This window comes from Clarias gariepinus, chromosome 27, assembly GCF_024256425.1.
Source record: "Clarias gariepinus isolate MV-2021 ecotype Netherlands chromosome 27, CGAR_prim_01v2, whole genome shotgun sequence".
Taxonomy (NCBI): domain Eukaryota; kingdom Metazoa; phylum Chordata; class Actinopteri; order Siluriformes; family Clariidae; genus Clarias; species Clarias gariepinus.
Genome location: NC_071126.1, coordinates 23914742 through 23936657, shown reverse-complemented (window position 1 = coordinate 23936657; position 21916 = coordinate 23914742). Strand labels below are relative to the sequence as shown.

The 21916-nt window shown below is 37.4% G+C and overlaps 1 protein-coding gene across 1 annotated transcript; it reads right to left on the bottom strand.

Annotated features, from left to right (window-relative positions):
• Nucleotides 1–958: 958 nt before the first annotated feature.
• LOC128514776 (NACHT, LRR and PYD domains-containing protein 9-like) lies at nucleotides 959–20916 on the bottom strand. Its single transcript, XM_053488629.1, has 10 exons — nucleotides 20864–20916; nucleotides 16114–16230; nucleotides 15856–15972; nucleotides 15443–15494; nucleotides 15061–15265; nucleotides 10801–12583; nucleotides 8606–8782; nucleotides 3618–3791; nucleotides 2453–2629; nucleotides 959–2182 (listed from the first exon to the last, which is right to left on the bottom strand). Exons 2-10 carry the CDS (start codon nucleotides 16227–16229, stop codon nucleotides 2155–2157), a joined length of 2829 nt encoding a protein of 942 aa, XP_053344604.1. The 5' UTR covers nucleotide 16230; nucleotides 20864–20916; the 3' UTR covers nucleotides 959–2154.
• Nucleotides 20917–21916: the final 1000 nt, after the last annotated feature.

The following is a 21916-nucleotide window of genomic DNA, read 5'->3' as shown; positions in this document are numbered from 1 at the left end:
GGAAAGAAAGATGTGCACATGCAGGTCTGGTGGGCAGTGCCTCAGTGACTTCTTTTAGTTCCAAACCGATAACCCAACAGACATCGTAGATATCGTAAATACAGTATATCATACATTTTAAAAATTAAAATAAAAAACGTATTTTTATATGTTTTTAACTGTTAAATTTAAGTTCTTACTCTGTAAAACTAATTACAGTTTTTCACTGTAAGTTCTACGGTCATCGCAAGTTTTGTGAAATACGTTTTATCCTGTAGCATTTATATGGTATTTTACTTTTATATTTACAGACACTTTTTACGATGTACCTCTAACTGTATGGAGTCAAAAAAGATTAACAATTAAAGAAAAACAAATAGCTGCAACCAGAAAAACTAACAAACAACCCTCCCCTAAAAACTTTCTTTAAAAAAATTTAAAGAAATATACAATTAATTACAATAGTAATGACTAAATACTAACTATTAGTTTCACTGCTTTTTTTTTTCATTTGCGCTTCTGATACAAATCTCTCTGGGCAAGTCTCACAGGACTGTTTCCACATTGAGCTGTTGATTTGGATGGGTGTCATGGTCAATAAGTGTTTCATATGAATGTTATGCAATGGAAATTGCGCTGAATTCCAGTTAAGACTATTACTGCAGTTCCACTCTGACATGTAAAGGTGAAAAACTATTTACACAAATGTCTTTGGAATGTAACAAAACCTAGTTTAGTGGGAAAGAGAAGTGAAAGAGACCCTAGGTATTGAATGTTTACTCAATGAATTATTCACTGACATTCAGAATCAAAAGGACTATAGCGATGAAGCTCAACTTATATGTATTTATATGTACTGTGTATATAAAATTAATTTATCTTCATTCACATAAAATGTACATTGTTGATGCAGGAAAGAATGAGATCTTGCCCCTAAGATCTGTTTTATACATTTAATTAACCAAAATAACCCATGAAATAGTCAGTGAATCAGATATGTTTATATAGTTTACAAATGAACAAGGCCACACTGAGATTAACATAGTAAATATTTCTCACTCACATAAAATAGGAAACCACTACAAACTATAAATGAGTATTATAAATAGTTTTTTATAGTAGTTCTTCTGCTCCCATCAAGGGGTCGCCACAGCGTGCTGTCTGGTCTGCACACAGTATATTATACATTATTTTACTATAGTGTGTAATCATTGAAATAGAGAGGTTTATTTAACATTTAGGAAAAAATCTTCATGCACTTAACCAGGAAGGAGTCCAGGACAGGAGAGTTTACATTTGTAGTCTCTTTGTAACATGACAATATTATTATTATTATTTTTTTTTTTACAAGAAAATAACATCTTATTGCATTAAAATAGCCTTATTATACCTTGAAGTAAAATAATTCTTAAAACTAGCATGAATAATATGGAGCATAATATGCAAAATAAATACTATGTACCCAATTTTCACTTCTAACAGGGTGTTAATGTTGCCATAAAAACCCAAGTGTTGAAAGAGAGAACCAATGACAGTCATCACTAATGTAATAAATGTATTAAAAATAAATGTAAATAAATGCAATATCATATGAATAAATATAATAAAGTCATTGGTCGTGGTACTGAATGTACCTCTGTACTTTTTTTTTACTGACTTTCTCCTTCATTTATGTTTGATTACAGCTTAATTAAATAATTACAGATCCAACCATGTTCATGTGCTGATGTGCGCCGCAGTAAGTGAAGCCATCTTATCGAACTGTTACAGGGGGAAGCATAACACACTCAGAGGACAAGCGCTGTCTGCCAACTTTCACTTGTGCGAGCTCACAGACACCTATGATTGGCTAGTGTTACTGTGATTGATATGGGAGCTCAAGTATGACACCCTTTACTCACTCACTAGACTCCAGGCTACACATGTGGTACAGTATCATCAAGATCCGATATTGTTATCTCTAGAAGATAGGACAAATGTTTATAAGTTGTTGGGTACTTTCTCAGTTAGGAATAAATTTCCTAACAGATTTTTTTTAAACCAGTCAGGATTAAGATTAGGTTTAAAATCCCACCAAACAAAATCAACTGTAAACCAAAAACAAATGTAAAATGTTTTCTTATGATGGTGGAAACTGTAAGTTTCCATTAATTTCTTAGAGTCCTCTGTGTGGGATTATTGTTCAATCTTCCTCATGGTAACACTACAAGGAAAAAACAGCACAGAATATATTTAGCAGGACTATATTTTTACACAGTCAGTTAATTCCTCCTTTCAAGATTACACAAAATATTTTTTTTAAGAATAAACATAGGTTAATGAAGACAAAAAAAAAAACACATTCACATATTCTCATGATAGTTTTCGCACATTAATACTTGCAGTATATTTTATAACATACACAATCAAAAACAAGACATTTTACTCTCATACACTGACACACTTCTAATATCTACAAAAAACTGTTACTCACTGTAGTTTCTTTAGTTTACAGTTTGAATTGTTCAGAAGATCAGAAAGCCGCTTCATCCCTGATTTTCCTGGCTTGTTACCATTCAGATTCAGTTCTTGCAGGGGTGATGAGGGATTTGACTCCAGAGCTGAAGCCACAGCAATACAACCCTCATCCGTAATGTTGCATTCCCACATCCTTTAGAAAGAGAATAAGAAATAAAGGTCCAGAGGTGTGTGTGGTTAATAAGACATCTACAGAAAAGGATGTAATTTTGAGGAACAAGCCAAAAGACAGATATCACATAGAGCGGACCTGGAGTTTATGTCCAATATTTAAATCTAAGTTTATAAAAAAAAATGATGGATTGGTGGGATGATACTTTAAAGCTAGTTCAGAAGAAAAATCTTTTCATCATGTCCACTAGTTTCTCTAGCTCCTTAAGTATGTGACACAAGTTTGAATTACACAAAGTGACAGTCAAATTTCTGGTCTATATTCTTACCAAAACACTGTATGGAAATAGACCAGTGAAAGCAAGTCACAATTCAGTTTGCAAATGGGCTGCAGATAAATGTAAAATGAAAAAATTAACATAAAAAAATCCACAAACTAGACATAGGATCTACAGTTCAAAATCAGAATGCAGCAACTGGTAGCAATAAGAACGATATTGTTAATTATATAAGGAATATATGATTATAATATTATAAAGAATATTAATGATATTAAGGAACCCAGGCATACAAATTGCAGAGGTACTGTAAGGCTAGTACACCTATTGGTTCTATGCAGTGACCATTATTTTAGCACTCCTCTCTACAGATGGGACGTAATCCTGAGAAGTTTCCTCAGCATTCTCACTGCAGCCTTATAGCACACAGATATAGCAGGGACTGATTTATGGTCCCATTGAGGATGGGTTCCCTATTGAGTCTGGTTCCTCTTAAGGTTTCTTCCTACTGCCGTCTCAGGGAGGCTTTCCCCCATCTCCACATTCTTGGCTTACTCATCAATGACAATCTGACAATTTGATAAACTGATTCCTGTTATATTTTATATTTCTTCTAATTGATTTTTTTTTTGTATTTTGTAAAGCTGCTTTACAGCAATGTCTATTGCCAAAAGCACTATACAGATACATTTAAATTGAATTAAATCTACAGCATATTGGGGATGCTCTTACTCCAGTATCTCCAGTGTACAGTGTGGATTTTTCAGTGCAGCAGAGAGCAGCTTCACTCCTGAATCCTGCAGGTTATTGTGACTCAGGTTCAATTTTTTCAGCTTGCAGGAGTTTGAGGTGAGAACTGGGGACAGAACTCTACAGCTTTCCTCTGTCAGTTTACACCCACACAGCCTAAAAGAAAATGTTGACATTTAGAGAGTGAAATATTGTCTGAAATGGTTCTTTTTATGTTAAAATCATCTCAACACACAAAAAAATTACATTTTATAGCTAGTGTTTATTACCGTAGTTATAAATGATTCTCAAGAAAGATCTCAGAAAAGTCACTACTGTCCAAATAATACATAGAAAATTTGGTCCATATAAAGCTGAGCCAAACAATCTAACAAATTACCACCTTTTGTAAAATAACTACCTCTCTGTCATGTGTTACATGCCTTGGTTTAAAGAAAAATGCAAAATAATGAAAACACAACCGAAAAGTTAAACCGTAAATACATTTATTATAAATTAGAGTATGTGTAGTGCAGATCCAGCAGCAAACTGTAAGAGAGAGAGCGAGAGAGAGAGAGACTTAAAGAGAGGACAGGGGGTTGTAGCCAGGCCTTTTAAAGTCCAAGGCTACCTACAAAAAAAACAAAACAAAAAAAACGTATCAGTGTATGCCCTACACGTAACTGTAAGGCAGCTTAAAAACACCAGAAAGTATTAAACATCAAACTAGCATTACCACAGACATACAACCACGACAAAGGATCAGCCAGAATATTATCCTGCTTCATTTACAGTATGTACCAAATGGTCAGCTCTTAACCCGGTAATACCTGACTCCACTGCATTAAGCTATGATATTTTTTTTATCAATAGATAACAGCTGATTATGATCTGTATTCACCAAAAGTTGTGCATTTATTAAAATCAAAGAACTTCAATGAGTAACGACACGGGCCAGAATCACGCATAAACTGTTCAGAACAGGTAAATCCGCAGGCTGCTACCACGTGGAGTTCTGAACAGGCAAAGGCGTGGCCATTTATACAGGCAACGCCGCCGTCAGGTATTCAGTCTGAATGAGCCGCACCTGCCGGTGTGTTTATTTTAGGGTCCAGCATGCGTGCTCAGTTTAATAGTGCATATAACACACAACAAAACGTTAAAATAAATACTAATGTCTCTTTTTCAATTCTGTCCAGAAACCTTAGGGCTAAGTAAACTTGTAAGAGGCACAGCAATGATGGCATAATTGCAGCAAAACACTTTATAATACTCTACCATACACAAGAACCTTTAAAGATCTTTATGAGCAGATGAAAATAGACTAAGGACTAAGGACTAAGTCATCAAGGTAAGCTTTACAGCTACAGACACTTTTCAATACAACAATGACAAGACTCTGAAGGTTGCTGAAGCATTTCACATATCAAATGGCACAACAAGAGCAAAGTTATTGCATGCCACATGAATTTAAGGGTCAATAACCTTTAAAAAGGTCCAGCTTAGTCCTAAACTTGTAGAACCAACTCCTCCAAATCCCCCTACAGCCCCCCGGCTAGTCAATGTAATCATCAAAAAGAGGAAAAGCAAATGAGCCTGGTATACTGCCAGTATTAACTAAGTAATTAATAAGTATTAAGTAATTTCTAAAATTACTTCACCAAAGTACTGAACCATCAAAAAAAAATAAATCAGGGAAAGACACGGTAATGAGCACAATAAGGCTTCAAAAGACTAAAATGACATGACATAAACTAGACTAACGTTTCCTGTTCTTTTCTGGACATCCCATGTGTCCTTACACACTGGGAAGGTATCTGGAAGTGTGTAAGGACACATGTAAGGAGGTCGTTAGCTCAATTGGAGCAGATGTTAATGTTGGAGTGGCAAGTACTCTGCTTTCTGTCAGGTCATTTGCAAGTATAAGAGTTGAACACAAAGCAATGATCAAAGTGCAAAATTACTTCATGCAAGGTCAATGCTAAAAACCTTTCCCTAAGACCTCTCACAAGAGCAACAGATGAAACAGCATCTGTTTTATTGCAGTGGAAGCACAATTCATTTGAGGCATAAGGTCACTAGATTGTTTTAAAATTTGAAACAGAAGAAAATTTCACAATCAATAATTTAAATTTCTGCTTTGTGACAATCACCATTGTTAAAACGCTATACAAATAAAATAAATTTTTATTAAATTAAATGTAATTTAAAGGGGTCATACAGCACTACATGCACTATTTTAAGCTGTTTGGACTGAACTGTGTGTTAGGAGAGTGTGTACACAACCACTCTACGATGATAAAGAGCCGCCCAGTGGTTTTCTTTTCATTTATTACAATAACATGCCCCTTCTGAAATCAGGCCAATCTCAAATGCCTGTCGATGTGACGCCACACCACAAGAGGCCGCTCCTACACTAGTTGATTGACACTGTTGTTTTAGCAAAGACCCGCCCCGAGTGAGAAGAAGCTGTCGGCCATTGTTTTTCGCCGCTGGAGCAAAATGGCGCCTAAGTGAGTGTTGTGTACAGTTGTTGGGTGTAATAGCAAACACAGCAGTCGTCATTTACTACCGACATCTGAGCCGCTGAGGACGCAGTGGCTGAATTTAGTTTTTAAAGCTAACGTCCCCGCTGATTTACCTAAATGCGTTCATGTTTGCGCTAATCATTTTTCACCAGACTGCTTTATAAACGCGGGTCAATATAAAGCAGGTTTTACTAGGAAGCTGCTCCTAAAAATCGGATCTGTACTAACGCTTCGTGTTCCTGCTTCATCTTCACCAGGCTCGGTGAGTGTGATTTATTTTACTATGACTCTTTGCAGATCGCCTTTTCTAATAATCACGATGAATGCGGAGTGTAAGTTAACTTATACTCTCATAGAACATGGTTATGGCTTCTTCTCTATGTACATCCGTCTCTATATAATCCCTAATCGCCCGTTTATAATAAACAATGCATTAAGGTGATTGTCTAGTTGCAAACTGTGTGGGTAGTCGGAAAACTATATTATGCTTACCTTTGCTACGTTAGATGGTTTATAACGGTGCAGGGAGAAAAGTCGATGTGCCTTCTGCAGGCATTGTCTGTAATATAAATCACGGATGGACAAAAGCGTCCTTCACTGATGTTCTGTGCCATTTCTATTACTCTTTGCAGTGCTTTTCGGTCTTGGCTGGCACTCTATGCCATCTGAAGATTGCTGATCAACAAGGTCTGTTTTACTAGCTATTGCCAAGGAGGAAGAGCAACATTCAGCTCTAAGTTTCTTTAAGCATGGTCATGTTTAAGATGTATTTTTTTCTTTATTATGCAACTCTTTTTGTTTTTCTTTCAGTTCTTTTTTTCTAAAGCCGACACTTATACAAAATACCAGCCTCAGTTAGAGTAGTTACAGTTTAGAAATAATAAACTTCGGAGTAGGCTGTTTTCAAAGGACATATTTGGTCATTTCTTTAAGCATTTAATCCATACTATTATCCCCATTGCAATAATTAAAGCCAAGATGTAAAGGTGTAATATGATCTTCCTTAGTAAAATGGTTGAAAAGATTTTTATTAGGTTGCCCAATAAAACCTTTAAAGAAAGTCATATTAAGCACCTTTGGACAAATAGCATACAAAATACCTGACCAAAAAGTAAGCACTAAATAAAAAGGGTGTTAAAATGAAGGTGCACGCAGCATAAAAAACACTAACAGGGCCTAAACACCCCATAGCTTCAAGTAGCCACATTTATGCACAAGTGGCTGAAAAGCCAAACACCAAATGTTTAATAAAAATGATTTAAGGGAATAATCATCACTTTATTCCTTCGGCACAGCTTGATACACTAAGTGGCCAGTGCTCTGAACCAGGAGAGGGACAAACGCACATGCACATGCATTATGTGTCTTGAAGTGCTTTGATTATTATTTGCAAATATGCAAGGCATACTTAAGCTTTTAGCCAGGTCCCCTGTTTCACATCCCTGAATATAACAATTCATTGTTATAAGTAAGGATTAATGACTCCTTTCTTCAAGTCATTCCATAGTATCTCTATTGGGTTGAGGTCTGGGCTCTTTGGTCACTCCAAAAGTTTTTTGTTTTTCTGAAGTTATTCTGTTGTTGGCTTGATCCAGGGTTTTAGATCATTGCTCTGTTGCATCACCCAAGTACAGAGATTTATCTGACATACAGAAATTATCACATTATCCTCAAGATCTTATTGATACACTTGGGAATTCATCTTCCTCTCTTTGGGATGTTGTTTTCATAATAATATGCAGTGCCCTTTTAAGCCATATATAGTGCTATGTGTTCTTTCCAAATAGTTCAATCTTAGTTACATCAGTACAAAAAAAAAAACATTTTGCCAATAACACTGTAGAGTGTGAATGTGCTCTTTTGCAAACTTCAGGCATGCAGCAATGTTCTTTTTAGTAAGCAGCGGCTTTCTTTGTGGTGTCCTGCCATTCAAAGTCATAAACACAGATGCTAGCCAGTTCCAATAATGCCTTTAAATCTTTGCCTGTCACTCGGAGTAGTTTTTTTGTACCTCAATGATGTGTCTTTCTTGTGCTCTTCGAGTCATTTTGACTGGGTGCACACTTTTTTGTAGAGTAGCCACAATCCCAAAGTGTCTCCATTTGCCTAACTGTAGACTAAACAATATCTAAAGTTTTTAATCACTTTGTAACCCTTTCCAGTTTTAGTAAATCAACAATTCTTGATTAAATCCTCTGAAAGCTCTTGGTGGCAAGGCATGGCTTACATTGGTATATTCTTTTTGTGCGGAGCAAACTCAAAAGGTTTTTATCAGTCAAACTAGCTCTAGTCCACACCTCCAAACTTATTTTCTTAACAAGACTTGAGGTATGCTAACACCTGACTCCAATTAGCTTTTTTCGGGGGGCAATATACAATATATATTTTAACTTGTGTGTGTGTGTGTGTGTGTGTGTGTGTGTGTGTGTGTGTGTGTGTGTGTGTGCATGCATTCAATCAAACCTCAGTTTCTCCAGTGTACAGTGTGGATTCTCCAGTCCAGCAGAGAGCAGCTTCACTCCTGAATCATACAGGTTATTGTCACTTAGGTTCAGTTCTCTCAGACTGGAGGAGTTTGAGCTGAGGACTGTAGAGGACAGAGCTCTACAGCTTTCATCTGTCAATTTACACTCATGTAGACTGAAAGAGAAATTGTAACATGGAGCGAATAAGATTTTATTTGATAAGATATTGTTTATTTGCACAGTCTTTTACAATCAAAATCCCCATCGAAGTTTGTTTAATCTTGGGGTAGTTTGCTGGACTTAAAAAAGGAACACCCGGTGACCACGTGATTATTCCATTGAGAATCCTCTGGAGGAACTGTACTTTGTTGGGTGATAATGCAGAAGGATACCACAATGTGTCACAATGTCTATGGTGAGACTTGAGTGTCGCTCCCCACAATGGGCTCCAATGCAGGGCCACCAGCCCAGAATAGGATGATCATGTTGCATCCATGACCATTTGATTTGTGTTGATTCTGTTATAATGTTTTGGTCTACATAAGCATTCACTTTGGTGCTTTGGACAATTACTTTAATGTGTGTGCCATGGATGATATCCACAACTCCAGTAACACCAGTGTCGAACAAGACTGCAGTTTGTTTTTCTTTTATTTCTGTTGCGTGGGGAAATATATGAATTGCTGCAAGTGATCTGTGGTGCTGTATGAGCAAAGTTTGATTTATTATTTTTGACTTTGATGGCTGCAACAAACCCAAATCATTATTGTTTCAAAGTGTCATCTGTGCTGTTACTTGAAAAAACTTATGCAGTCACCAGCGGAGACAGCATAAAAAATTTTGGTTATTGGACAAGTTGCATAATGCATGTAAGATGTTACAAAAATATAATTTTTTTATCGAAATGTATTTTAAGCTTAATTTCCGTCACTAAAACATCTCTTCTCCATGCATGAATCTGTCTAAATGTCATTTCCTTGCAACTTCTAACCAGTTAGAATATCTCTAGAGATCGGGAGAGTTTTGGTGGAGATAGGTCTGATTTCCTATTTTAAGAATGTTGATAAATTGCTCTTACTCCTAATTAGGTCTGAATTCCTACTCTAAGTTGCTGAGTAAACATGGGTCCTGCTGAGCCTTATCTGGCCTTACCTGAACCCAATTCTACCTTAGTTATTTCCTGCTCTTGCTTTGCACATGTCATGCATAGCTCAGCCTGTCCTAGTTAGACTTAAGACAGGTCTACAAGGAAGCCTCACCTTTCCCAATTTCTCTGCATCCTGTATTTCAGGTCATGGGTCATTTCCTGTGTCATTTCTTTTTTGTGTCTTCATTGGCAATTTGGGAATGGTAATTAACCTAATCTACTTGTCTTTGGACTGTGGGAAAGACAAGCGTAGGGCGAACATGAAAACTCTATGTGGGAATCAAACCTGGCCAGGAATCAAACCCAGAACGTGGAGGTGCAAGGCGACAGGGCTAACCACTAAGCCACCATGCCACCTAACATAATATTAATATTACACAATAATTTAACATTTAATTTAATCATAAATCATCATTATTACATAGGCTAGTAGTTTGCACAAAATTATTTCTCCCTACATTATGTAAATTAAATCATTTCTTTACAATTTATACACATATCAATGATACAAGTTTTATAATGTTATCAGTTTTTGCTTAAATAAATATTTAATATTTAATTTCCGTAGTGTGAAATTTCCACAGTAACAACAATGGGTATCCTAGATGCTTATGTTACCATGGTAACACATAGAGAAAGTGATGTCTGTGCTGGTGATATTGCAGGGTGTTTTAAATGGTGGAATTTTGTCAAGGGAACGCCCCTCAATCAACATTGACTGCATAGCAAACAGGGAGTAGGAAGCACACTTTGAAGTACACTCTAAAACAGAAAATAGCCCATGTGTTTCAGTTGTCTTTAGTCTTGCTCTGTTGTCATTCTGTCTGCTTTGTTGGCAGAGGTTTAGAGAGCTGAAGTTGACAAGCTCAATTCCCAATGATTACTGTTTGGCCTGAGAGCATGGTCTGTCAAGTGTTTTTTAGTAAGTCAAAATAATGAATTGGTAAGTCAAAACAAAAAACATTAAAATGTTAATCATTTAAAAAAAATCACATTAATAATTTAGATGAGACCATGCAGTAAACATTTATTAAAAAAATACTCACTCAGCTTTTCTGGATGCTTTGACCACTGGTAGCAGCCTCAGAAGACATTCCTCTGATGGGTCATATGTCTTTAAATTAAACTCAGTTAGCTCCTCTTCTGAGTTGAGCATCACAAACACCAGAGCTGACCACTGAGCAGGAGAAAGCCTGGTTCTACTTAGACGACTGTAACCTTGTCTGTTCAGATACTCTTTTACTTCCTGCACTAGAGAATCTTCTTTCAGTTCACTCAGACAGTAGAACAGATTAATGGATTTCTCTGTTGATGGATTCTCCCTGATTTTCTCCTTGATGTACTCGACTGTTTCCTGTTTGCTGTGAGAGCTGCTTCGTATCTGTGGCATTAAGTCTCGTAAGAGAGTCTGATTGGACTCCAGCGAGAGACCCAGAAGGAAGCGGAGGAACAGGTCCAGGTGTCCATTCTCACTCTGTAAGGCCTTGTCCACTGCACTCTTCAGAAAATCAGTCATGTTAGACTTAGTAAAAAGATCTGACAGATCAGAAGTTTGTTGTTCTGTTTGATCTGCGTTTCTGCTGATGAATGAGAGGAATGAGTATAAAGCAGCTAGAAACTCCTGAACACTCAGATGTACAAAGCTGAACACCTTCTCCAGGTGAAGCCCAAACTCCTCTCTAAAGATTTGGGTACAGAATCCTGAGTACACGGACACTTCTTTGACATCAATGCCACATTCTCGCAGGTCTTCCTCATAGAAGATCAGGTTTCCTTTCTCCAGCTGTTGGAAAGCCAGTTTTCCCAGTGCCAGGATACTCTCTCTGGTCTTCTCAGGATCAGGGTCACATTTCTGATGGTACTTTTGGTCCTTGTGTTTAATCTGAAATATCAGAAAGTGTGTGAACATTTGGGTCAGAGTCTTGAGGATTTCTCCACTCTCTGCTTCACCCAACATTCTCTCTAGTACAGTGGCTGAGATCCAGCAGAAGACTGGGATGTGGCACATGATGTAGAGGCTTCTTGAAGACTTAATGTGTGAGATGATTTTATTGGCCAGGCTTTGATCACTGATCCTCTTCCTGAAGTACTCCTCTTTCTGAGGATCTCTGAACCCTCGTACCTCTGTTACCTGGTCTACACACTCAGGAGGGATCTGATTGGCTGCTCCTGGTCGAGAGGTGATCCAGAGGAGAGCAGAGGGAAGCAACTTCCCCTTGATGAGGTTTGTCAGCAGCACATCCACTGAGGCTGACTCTGTCACATCACACACACTCTTATTGTCCTGGAAATTTAGAGGAAGTCGACACTCATCCAGACCATCAAAGATGAACAGGATTTTGTGAGCATTATACCTTTCTAATGTTAAGTTCTTCAATTCTGGGAAAAAGCGTTGAAGAAGGTCCATCAGACTGAGATGTTTCTTCTTTATCAGATTCAGCTCTCTAAAGGGAAGTGGAAACATGAAGGTGATGTCCTGATTTGCTTTTCCTTCAGCCCAGTCCAGAGTGAACTTCTGCACAGAGACTGTTTTTCCAATTCCAGCAACTCCTTTGGTCAGCACACTTCTGATGGACTTGTCTTTAAAGAGATCATTACATTTGATGGGTGTCTCCTGTGTTGCTGCTCTCCTGGACTCTGTTTCAATCTGTCTCACCTCATGTTCATTACAGACGTCTCCACTCCCACCCTCTGTGATGTAGAGCTCTGTGTAGATCTCATTTAGAAGTACTGAGCTTCCAGGTTGTGTAATTCCTTCATTAATTTTTTTAAACTTCTCTCTTAGGCTGGATTTGAGTTTTTGCTGATACTGAGACACCTGGAACAGTTCTTATGAACAGGAGAATAAAATAAGACATAAAATTGTCTCTTTTTGCACATTGTATTGTTGTATGTTGTATGTTGTATATTGATATGACCCAGCAGCCAAAATACTTTTAAATATTACAGACATGGCTGATTTGGAATAGGGCTAAACTCCCTGAACTTTACCAAACCAAAGCATATCAACACAGTTTAAAGTCCTATTCACATGGGATTAGTATTACTTATGTGATTTGCAGAAGTTGTCTGTGATCTTAATCGCATGTGAATCGACCATATCTGTAATTTGTAAAGTAAAGATTTCCCACAAATGAGCTACTATACAGGTCCTTCTCAAAAAATTTGTGTATTGTGATATAGTTACATTTTTTTTCTGTAATGTACTGATAAACATTAGACTTTCATATAGTTTAGATTTATTACACACAACTGAAGTAGTTCAAGCCTTTTAATTATTTTAATATTGATGATTTTGGCATACAGCTCATGAAAACCCAAAATTCCTATCTCAAAAAATTAGGATATCATGAAAAGGTTCTTCAAACGAGTAATTAACCAAAACATCAGAATCAACTAATTAACTCTAAACACCTGCAAAAGTGGGCTACAGGTGCCGCATTCCCCAGGTCAAGCCACTTTTGAACCAGAAACAGCGGCAGAAGCGCCTGACCTGGGCTACAGAGAAGCAGCACTGGACTGTTGCTCAGTGGTCCAAAATACTTTTTACGGATGAAAGCTAATTTTGCATGTCATTCGGAAATCAAGGTTCCAGACTCTGGAGGAAGACTGGGGAGAGGGAAATGCCAAAATGCCTGAAGTCCAGTGTCAAGTACCCACAGTCAGTGATGGTCTGGGGTGCCATGTCAGCTGCTGGTGTTGGTCCACTGTGTTTTATCAAGGGCAGGGTCAATGCAGCTAGCTATCAGGAGATTTTGAAGCACTTCATGCTTCCATCTGCTGAAAAGCTTTATGAAGATGAAGATTTTATTTTTCAGCACGACCTGGCACCTGCTCACAGTGCCAAAACCACTGGTAAATGGTTTACTGACCATGGTATTACTGTGCTCAATTGGCCTGCCAACCCTCCTGACCTGAGCCCCATAGAGAATCTGTGGGATATTGTGAAGAGAACGTTGAGAGACGCAAGACCCAACACTCTGGATGAGCTTAAGACCGCTATCGAAGCACCCTGGGCCTCCATAACACCTCAGCAGTGCCACAGGCTGATTGCCTCCATGCCATTGAAGCAGTCATTTCTGCAAAAGGATTCCCGACCAAGTATTGAGTGCATAACTAAACATAATTATTTGAAGGTTGACTTTTTTTGTATTAAAAACACTTTTCTTTTATTGGTCGGATGAAATATGCAAATTTTTTGAGATAGGAATTTTGGGTTTTCATGAGCTGTATGCCAAAATCATTAATATTAAAATAATTAAAAGGCTTAAACTACTTCAGTTGTGTGTAATGAATCTAAAATATATGAAAGTCTAATGTTTATCAGAACACTACAGAAAATAATGAACTTTATCACAATATGCTAATTTGTTTAGAAGGACCTGTATTTTAGTCCTGTACAAAACAGCCTGTCTGTGATCGCATGTCTGGGGTTATATACAATTTTTTAAAGGTTGTTGTTTCCTGTGCATTTTTTATCCATGTTCCATGAACAATGACGACTGCATTGGAGTGCTTTGAAAGTTTTTTTTTTCCTTATTTCTTATTTTTGGTTTTTCTTCTTAGCACTAGCAAGCATGTTGAAAAACAAGTAAGCGGATGCTATGCAAAGCCTTGACATCTAGAAGATAATATCTAGGAGATAAGTCAGTAAATTTAAATAAAATCACAGTCTTCGCTTATCCTGTGTGAATTCAGCACACACACATCCAAAGGGTTGGTGGGTTTGGGGGGTAATTTCTAAATCATACGAGGTCCCCAAATAATACTAATAATGTGCGAATAGGGCTAAAGTTTGTTTGTGTGTGATTTCTCAAAAACTGTGTTTCTGAGTTTTAAGACAAATTATATGTTCTACCCCTTGCGCTCTCTCTCTCTCTCTCTCTCTCTCTCTCTCTCTCTCTCTCTTTCTCTCTCTCTCTCTTCCTCTTTTGTCTGGTTCTGGAAAAAATTTTAAGGCTCTAAGAGACAGATTCCATAGTTAAGTTAGCACAGAATCAAGTTTTGATTTTTATATATTTTTTTCTCCTTTAAACATTTCTATCCATGGTTGGTTGAATTAATTGTTTTACTAGGTCCGACTATTATATTAAACATAATTTAATGTCCTGTATAATCCCACAAGAAAGGCAAACGCTGTGCAATTACATACAAGTAAATTCTGTCTGAATTTCACAAAGATATTTTAATGATTAATGAACCAGAAATGTTACCCATTCCATGGTCAAAAAATGCTATGAAGTAAAAATATAATTTCTCAAAAAAAAAATGTTACATTAAAATAATAATTGACTCAGAGCTCTTACTGTTCTTCAATGTATCGGCGAGATCATTGAGGTTCATGTTCTTCAGGACGTGCAGTGTGATCTTCAGCGCTCCCTCTCTCACACTGTGCAGATCCTCCTCATCCTCCACCTCTCTCTCAGTGCATGCTGGGTAATCTGGACTCAAGAGCTTCTCAAACCTCTTCAGTTCGTTCTTTATTAGAGTGATGACTTTGTGTTCCAACTCCTGATTAGAAACAGACAGGAACAGGTCTTAATGTTTTCTTGACACAAATATTTTCATTTCAAGAATTAAGAAAAGGTCTTTGGGTTTTAAATAGAGTTACAACTGAAATTTTATCTGTTCCTATTCAGGGACAAATTACACACATTACAAAGACACACATATTAAAAAGGTACACACTTTGAATATGAACTCCAACTCATTTCTGCTGTCTGAAGTCTTTATCTGTGCTCTGTGAAAAAGTAGAACACACAACACATTTATGGTATAAATAAAGCTTAACATTTATTACCACAACCATGTAAACTCATTTCAGGATTTCATAGTTAATAATGTATTTTAAAATGTTTGAAAAATGAATAAATAAAGAATTTTTTTTTAATAATGTCTAAGATGTAACAGTAGTTGTGTTACATTACAAAACCTCCAACTCAGGGACTGCAGGCAGAACTGAACTCTTAAAGGAATCTTCCTCACTGTCAGTTTAGTGTTTTACTGCTTCAGAAAGTGACAAAGTTCATGACGAGCTTTAAAATAAGCAGGGTAAGATTAATCAAATGGAACACTACATTAAATCATGTTTCTACACTTACGTTTGATAAGGAGAACTGTCTCCATCTCTGAGATTAATTGGACGGACTGCTGAGTTGTCACTCTTCATGGACACACAGCTGGGTTCTGGTGAGTCTGATCTCTTCCTCTTCATTGTTCTAAAGCACAATTAATATGAGAACAAAATATATAGAATAAATGTGAAAAAATAATGTAATAAAGTTGATGAAGTCAATGTGAAAAAGTTAAGTGAGTTTGATCAGGTGGAATGCTGCTGTACAACCCCGCACTGTACTGACCTCACATCAGTAGAACTGTCTCTGTCTCTGAAGTTCACTGGCCCTTTCATTGAGTCGTCACTCTCCATGGACACACAACTGGGTTCTGGTGAGTCTGATCTCTTTCCCTCCATCATTCTACAACACAGATATTAATAGATCAAATCATACATCAAAATATGAACCCTCGTATATTGTTTGTATATTTATGATTTGACATTAGATGTAAATTTGTGTAAATAATCTATTAAAAGTCTAGTCTGAAGAAAAGAAATTACCTAAAACAGTTGAATATAATTATTTATAAATTCTAAATTATAATTTATTAAATTGGTCTAAAAAAGAACATTTTTAGGTATTTTTAAAATTAAATGAAGGTGTAATCCTTAAAAGGACAACAGCAAATGGTCATTATGGCCTCCTCGGTCTCCAGCCCTGATCTACAGAGGCAATGTCTCAAACTACAGCAACAACTTCAAAAAAAGATTATCTAAATTTATCAGAAACAATTACTGAGATTGGAAAAGATTATGAAGGTTATAGGTTACTAAAGTTATTAAAGTTAGCAAAAATATTTGGATCACTTTTAGAAAGGAAGTTTCAAACCTTTACACTGATGCCATTTTTAGTTACTAATAATATCTTAATATACCATATTAAATCCCTTGTAAAAAAAAAAAGATTTGATCTTATAAAAAAGATTTGTACTTATAAAATAAACATGCCAGTCTCGTTTGCACATAAGAAAGAAGACTATCTGCAGTTTAAGCCATGGACAATCACACTGCTTCTGATACACAGCTTTTATCATTTCATAATTACAATTTCAAATTTTATATTCCTGTGAGGGTTTGCCACTAGAGGGCAATGTTTGGTTTTTGTAGTTTTTGTTTGCAGACTCAGTTTCCCAGAAGGCACCTCGGTCAGGTGATGCAGGTGCGCACCTGAACCAAGGTAGCTCATTAGATCTTCTATAAATAGTTGTTAAGGGAACCTGAGTCAAGCATTGGTTGTACATTATTGTTTATGTGGTCATTTTGTTTTGTATTTTGGTTTGTTTTATATTGTATTTTAGTTTGTTTTGTAACATAACCGATGAGCATGTCCCAAGGCTCAAGGTTGTGGTCATATGTAGGTTTCAACAAGCAAACAAGCAAACAAGTTTCAAGTTTATTTGTCACATACACAATCATACAGAGTACAATATGCAGTGAAATGATTTGTGCGACCACAGAGTCGCGACGGCAGCCACCGAACCGGCGGCATCATAGAAAAATAAGGAATAAGATACAATAGGATAGCGAGGGTAAAAAAGCCCCTCCCAGACTGTCCTTCGAAAAGGGCAGTGTGCGATCAGGGGTGAAAAATACCTCAGCAACAAGCACATAAAAACATGTAATCACAAGACATAAACATTGCAACGATGAGGGTACAGGGGGATAGGAAATGTCCAACGTAGGCGGACAGCTCCAGTCCCTGCAGCTAGAGAGCGCTGGTACCGATTCCACCAACCCACACTAAAGGGAATAAGCACACGAAGGCGTTGGATAAGGGGAAGGTAGAGTGTCTATCTGTAGCTGTTATGTGTGTGTTATGTGTGTGCGTGTCAGATTGTAAGCCTGTAACATCCCGTAATAGTCTGCGCCAGGTGTCCTTGAAGTGGGGTGGGGATTAGGATTCCAGAGCGTCTCGTTATCTTGGTCTTCGGGGAGTTAGTTATGTCTCCAGCGACGGCCTTGAATGCAGTAGCTGGAGAGAAAAGGGGCAGCCGAAAAAGAAAATCATATTTTCCAGGTTTCGATCAAAATCTGCCAATTTCGCAGATATTTAATGTCCATCACTGGTCTCCAGGTCTGTCCAAATCATGTTGCATAGCTGCTAGTCTTACCAAGATGTTATCCAATTTGCAGTCCAGAACCACAGTCTGATTACAGACAGCTCTCGTCACCACTATTTCCCAGCCAGCCAGTCTCTTGGGGTTGAGACTGACTGCTTTTAAAATTTTTCGATATCCAAGTATCCCACCTAATCCAATCAGCAGAATTCCTGTTATCAGAGTTCCGAATAGGTAGATATCTTCAACGTCCTCCAGAGACAGTGCGGCCAGGCACACAATGCGCCACTTCTCCCAACCGTCCATCGTGTATCCAGCAGCAAACATCCCAGCAGGACAAGTAGGTTCCCCAGAACCCACATTTCTCGTCGAGAAGATCGTGTCAATTGCATTCAGAGACCACTTGATCAAATCCATATTCCTTTTTATTTTCAAGAGCAAGACGAAGAGAGTCTCTGAATAGTATTCACAAGACAGACAAGAGAAGCAAGCGGCGAGAGATAAGGGAGGGAGAGCAGGTGCGACCGCCTTCGTCAAGAGCCAAGAGGGGAAAAAGAGACACAAGGTCCCTTGTGTTTCAGTGTTGTGGAGCTGATTCAGTCTCGAAGTCTTGTTTGTCTAAAGGTTAGTCCAAGTACTGGAGAAACAGATGCGTCTTGAGTCGTCGTTTAAAGATAGTCAAAGTCTCTGCTGTACTGACATCTAGAGGAAGTTCACTCCACCACCTAGGTGCCAGAACAGAAAAGAGCCTGGATGAATGCCGCCCTCGATCCCTGAGAGATGGTGGGATGAGGCGAGCAGTGCTGGAGGATCGGAGGGAACGTGGTGCAGTGCGTGGTGTGATTAGAGCAGAGAGGTAAGTGGGTGCTGGGCCATTTTTAGCTTTGTAGGCAAGCATCAGCGTTTTGAATTTGATGCGGGCAGCAACAGGAAGCCAGTGCAGGGAGCGGAGGAGTGGGGTGGTGTGGGAGAACTTGGGAAGGTTAAAAACGGCACATAGCCTGTGAAGAAAGAAATGGGCGAATTTTTCTGATATTGTAAAGAAGAAATCGACAAGAGCGAGTAAGGTTAGCGATGTGTGGGGAAAATGACAAATGATTGTCCACGGTTACCCCAAGATAATGCGGGCGGTGACTGAAGGACTGATTAGGTTGAACTTGGGGGTAGGTTCGGATATGGGTTCGTTTGGCTACTACCCCGTTCCGTCATCTGCTGTCCTGTCTCTAGTCTCGTCTTCAGCTCCATGCGTAGTTTGTTTGTGAGGTCTTAGCCTTGTGTCTCGCTCTTGACCTCGTGTCTACAGCTCAAGAGCCTATGTTACGTTTTGTACAGCTCAAGAGCCTGTGTTTTGCCACAAGAGCCTGTGTCAAGGGTGTTTCGCCATGGAGCCTGTGTTCGCTATATGCTTTCAGTCATAGTTTGAGTTTGTTGGTTTCTTTGTCTGTTTTGTTTCTTCATTATGCATGTTTTATGTTATTGTATTATTAAAGGACTCTTTGTTTAAAACACCCCTCTGTGCCTATGCCTGCCCTTTGTGCCCACAGCAACTGCCAGTACCACCCATTTGACAATTCCACACTATACAGTATTTTCTTTTTCTTTTAGACTTTTATATTTGACACTTTACACTTTTGTAAATTTTGTTCGCGTATTTATTTTTTATTTTAATTCCATTTTATTTTGTAACTTAATTCCCAGGTGTATTTTTATTTCACTGTAGATTTTTTTCACTTTTTTTTTCTAGAGTTAAATTCTCATTCGTAGTATAATTCTATTTTATGTCACTGAGAGTGGTATAAGCATTTTACTGGTTATCTTACTGTGTATGGTTGTGTATGTGATTAAATGAGCATTTTTATTTATTTTATTTTTATTAAGATTGTGTGTAAATGTAAAATGAATTCTTTTTTGTATTTATTTGTATTTATTTTTATTTTTTTTACCGTAACAGTGAAATTCTGTGATCTTGTTGAGGGCGTGTAAGGTAACACACCCTTTCTATAAATAATCCAGTAAGTTATTTTATTGTTGGGAACATGAAGAGATTATATCTGGGTTTAAACTGTGACTTGTTTTTCTAGACAAACCTGTTTCATCAAGTAACAAATGTTTTGGATTTTTTTTTTTTTTTTGTAAAATTGTTTAGTTTGTGTCTTGTGAAAATGTAAATATGTAGATAAAAATACAGGAATTTGGGTAAAGCCCCTCAGACTGCTGTACTGTAGTTATACTGGGTGATATAAAATGTACACTTTTTGAAAATAAGCTTTTTTTCTTTCAATGAAATTACAACTGGTTTAAGTTCAGTGTTACAGTCAATATAAACCTTGTTTCTTCTTTAAATCATACACAGAGCTAACGTATATATATATATATATATATATATATATATATATATATATGACTTTGTATCATTAAACCGTTTACTTACAATCATGCTATAGAATCATTTTAGTTTTTTTTGAATCATCAAGTTTTTTTTAGTTTTCTTATAGCTCTATTACCAAACGCATCTTCTGTTTGTATAATCACACTGTATTTATTGTAATTGGGCCGCTTACTGCATTTTATTGGCTCTGTACATGTACTCTGCACAATGACAAAGTTGAATCAATCTAAATTAAATAAAGATAAATGCATGTTTGATTTCTCAAACAGAATTTATGCTCTTCTGGCTGAATAACTTAAGTAAATTAGAGTTATTCAACACAAGTAAACCCTTCCAGGTCAGCCCACATATGTTCAATGAAAAAGTCGCTGTATCATGTGTTTTCAACGAGTTTAACTTGGAAGTGAATAGTGAAGAAAACAATTGGTCATCTTTTTTTCTTAATTAAAAAATGAATAACCAAATTATACATGGATTGAATAATTCAAAGTTATTTTAGCTTTTTAAATTGATTCTTTAGTCTTGTATATAAATTTAGATGTACTCACTGTGCGGCATCTAAGCAGAGATTTGGTACAAAAGTGTCATGGCTCTGCCGGGAAACTGGTCTGTCCTGTTTTAGTTTACAGAGGGTGGAGTATAAAGTATAAAAGTACTTTCTCTCTCTTTCAGACACACGCACTTACCTGCTTTGACTGAAAAATCTTTTAAAAAGGACATTAGTTAGTACATTTGAATTTGATACACAGACTGAACCATTGAAGGCACAAAGTACTGCACTAGACCAGGAACATTGTGTACCAATAATGCCTTAATTGAAAATCTAATTCTGATTTAATATATAATTACAGCTTATAAACTCAACCAGGAAAAGGCATTTGGAGTTGATGTCTATCCATAGCATAATTAAATTTGTTTTATTAAGAGGCAGGTTTTATGCTTTTGGTTTGAGGAGGACTAGGAGCTCTAAAGTATGGAAGGGCAGGATTAAAGCTCAGAGGTAATGGAAATGTTCTTTGTTCTCATTTAGTTCCACTTTCTGTTTGCTTGTTTATCTGCATGTAGAAATATATTACATTTACATTTAGGTATTTGGCAGACGCTCTTATCCAGAGCGACTTACAAAAAGTGCTTTAACGTTTACAACATTGGATACATACTTACACTGGGTTAACTAGGTTAATAACTAAGTACCATTAGTCCAACACATATGATTATTATTATTTTTTTTTTTCCGGGCTGGGGGGGGGGGGGGGGTGTTTAGTCCAAGTACTGGAGAAACAGATGCGTCTTGAGTCATCGTTTAAAGATAGTCAAAGTCTCTGATGTACGGACATCTAGAGGAAGTTCATTCCACCACTTAGGTGCCAGAACAGAAAAGAGCCTGGATGAATGCCGCCCTCGATCCCTGAGAGATGGTGGGATAAGGCGAGCAGTGCTGGAGGATCGGAGGGAACGTGGTGCAGTTCGTGGTGTAATTAGCGCAGAGAGGTAAGTGGGTGCTGGGCCATTTTTAGCTTTGTAGGCAAGCATCAGTGTTTTGAATTTGATGCGCGCAGCTACAGGAAGCCAGTGCAGGGAGCGGAGGAGTGGGATGGGGT

Excerpts from the sequence above, each read along its gene's own strand:
- LOC128514776 (XM_053488629.1), bottom strand. The coding sequence starts at position 16,229 with ATGATGGAGGGAAAGAGATCAGACTCACCAGAACCCAGTTGTGTGTCC. Across the intron at positions 15,495-15,855 it reads GACAGTTCTCCTTATCAAAC|AGCACAGATAAAGACTTCAG; the intron begins GTAAGTGTAGAA and ends ACTTTTTCACAG. Across the intron at positions 2,630-3,617 it reads TGTACACTGGAGATACTGGA|GATGTGGGAATGCAACATTA; the intron begins GTAAGAGCATCC and ends CTCTTTCTAAAG.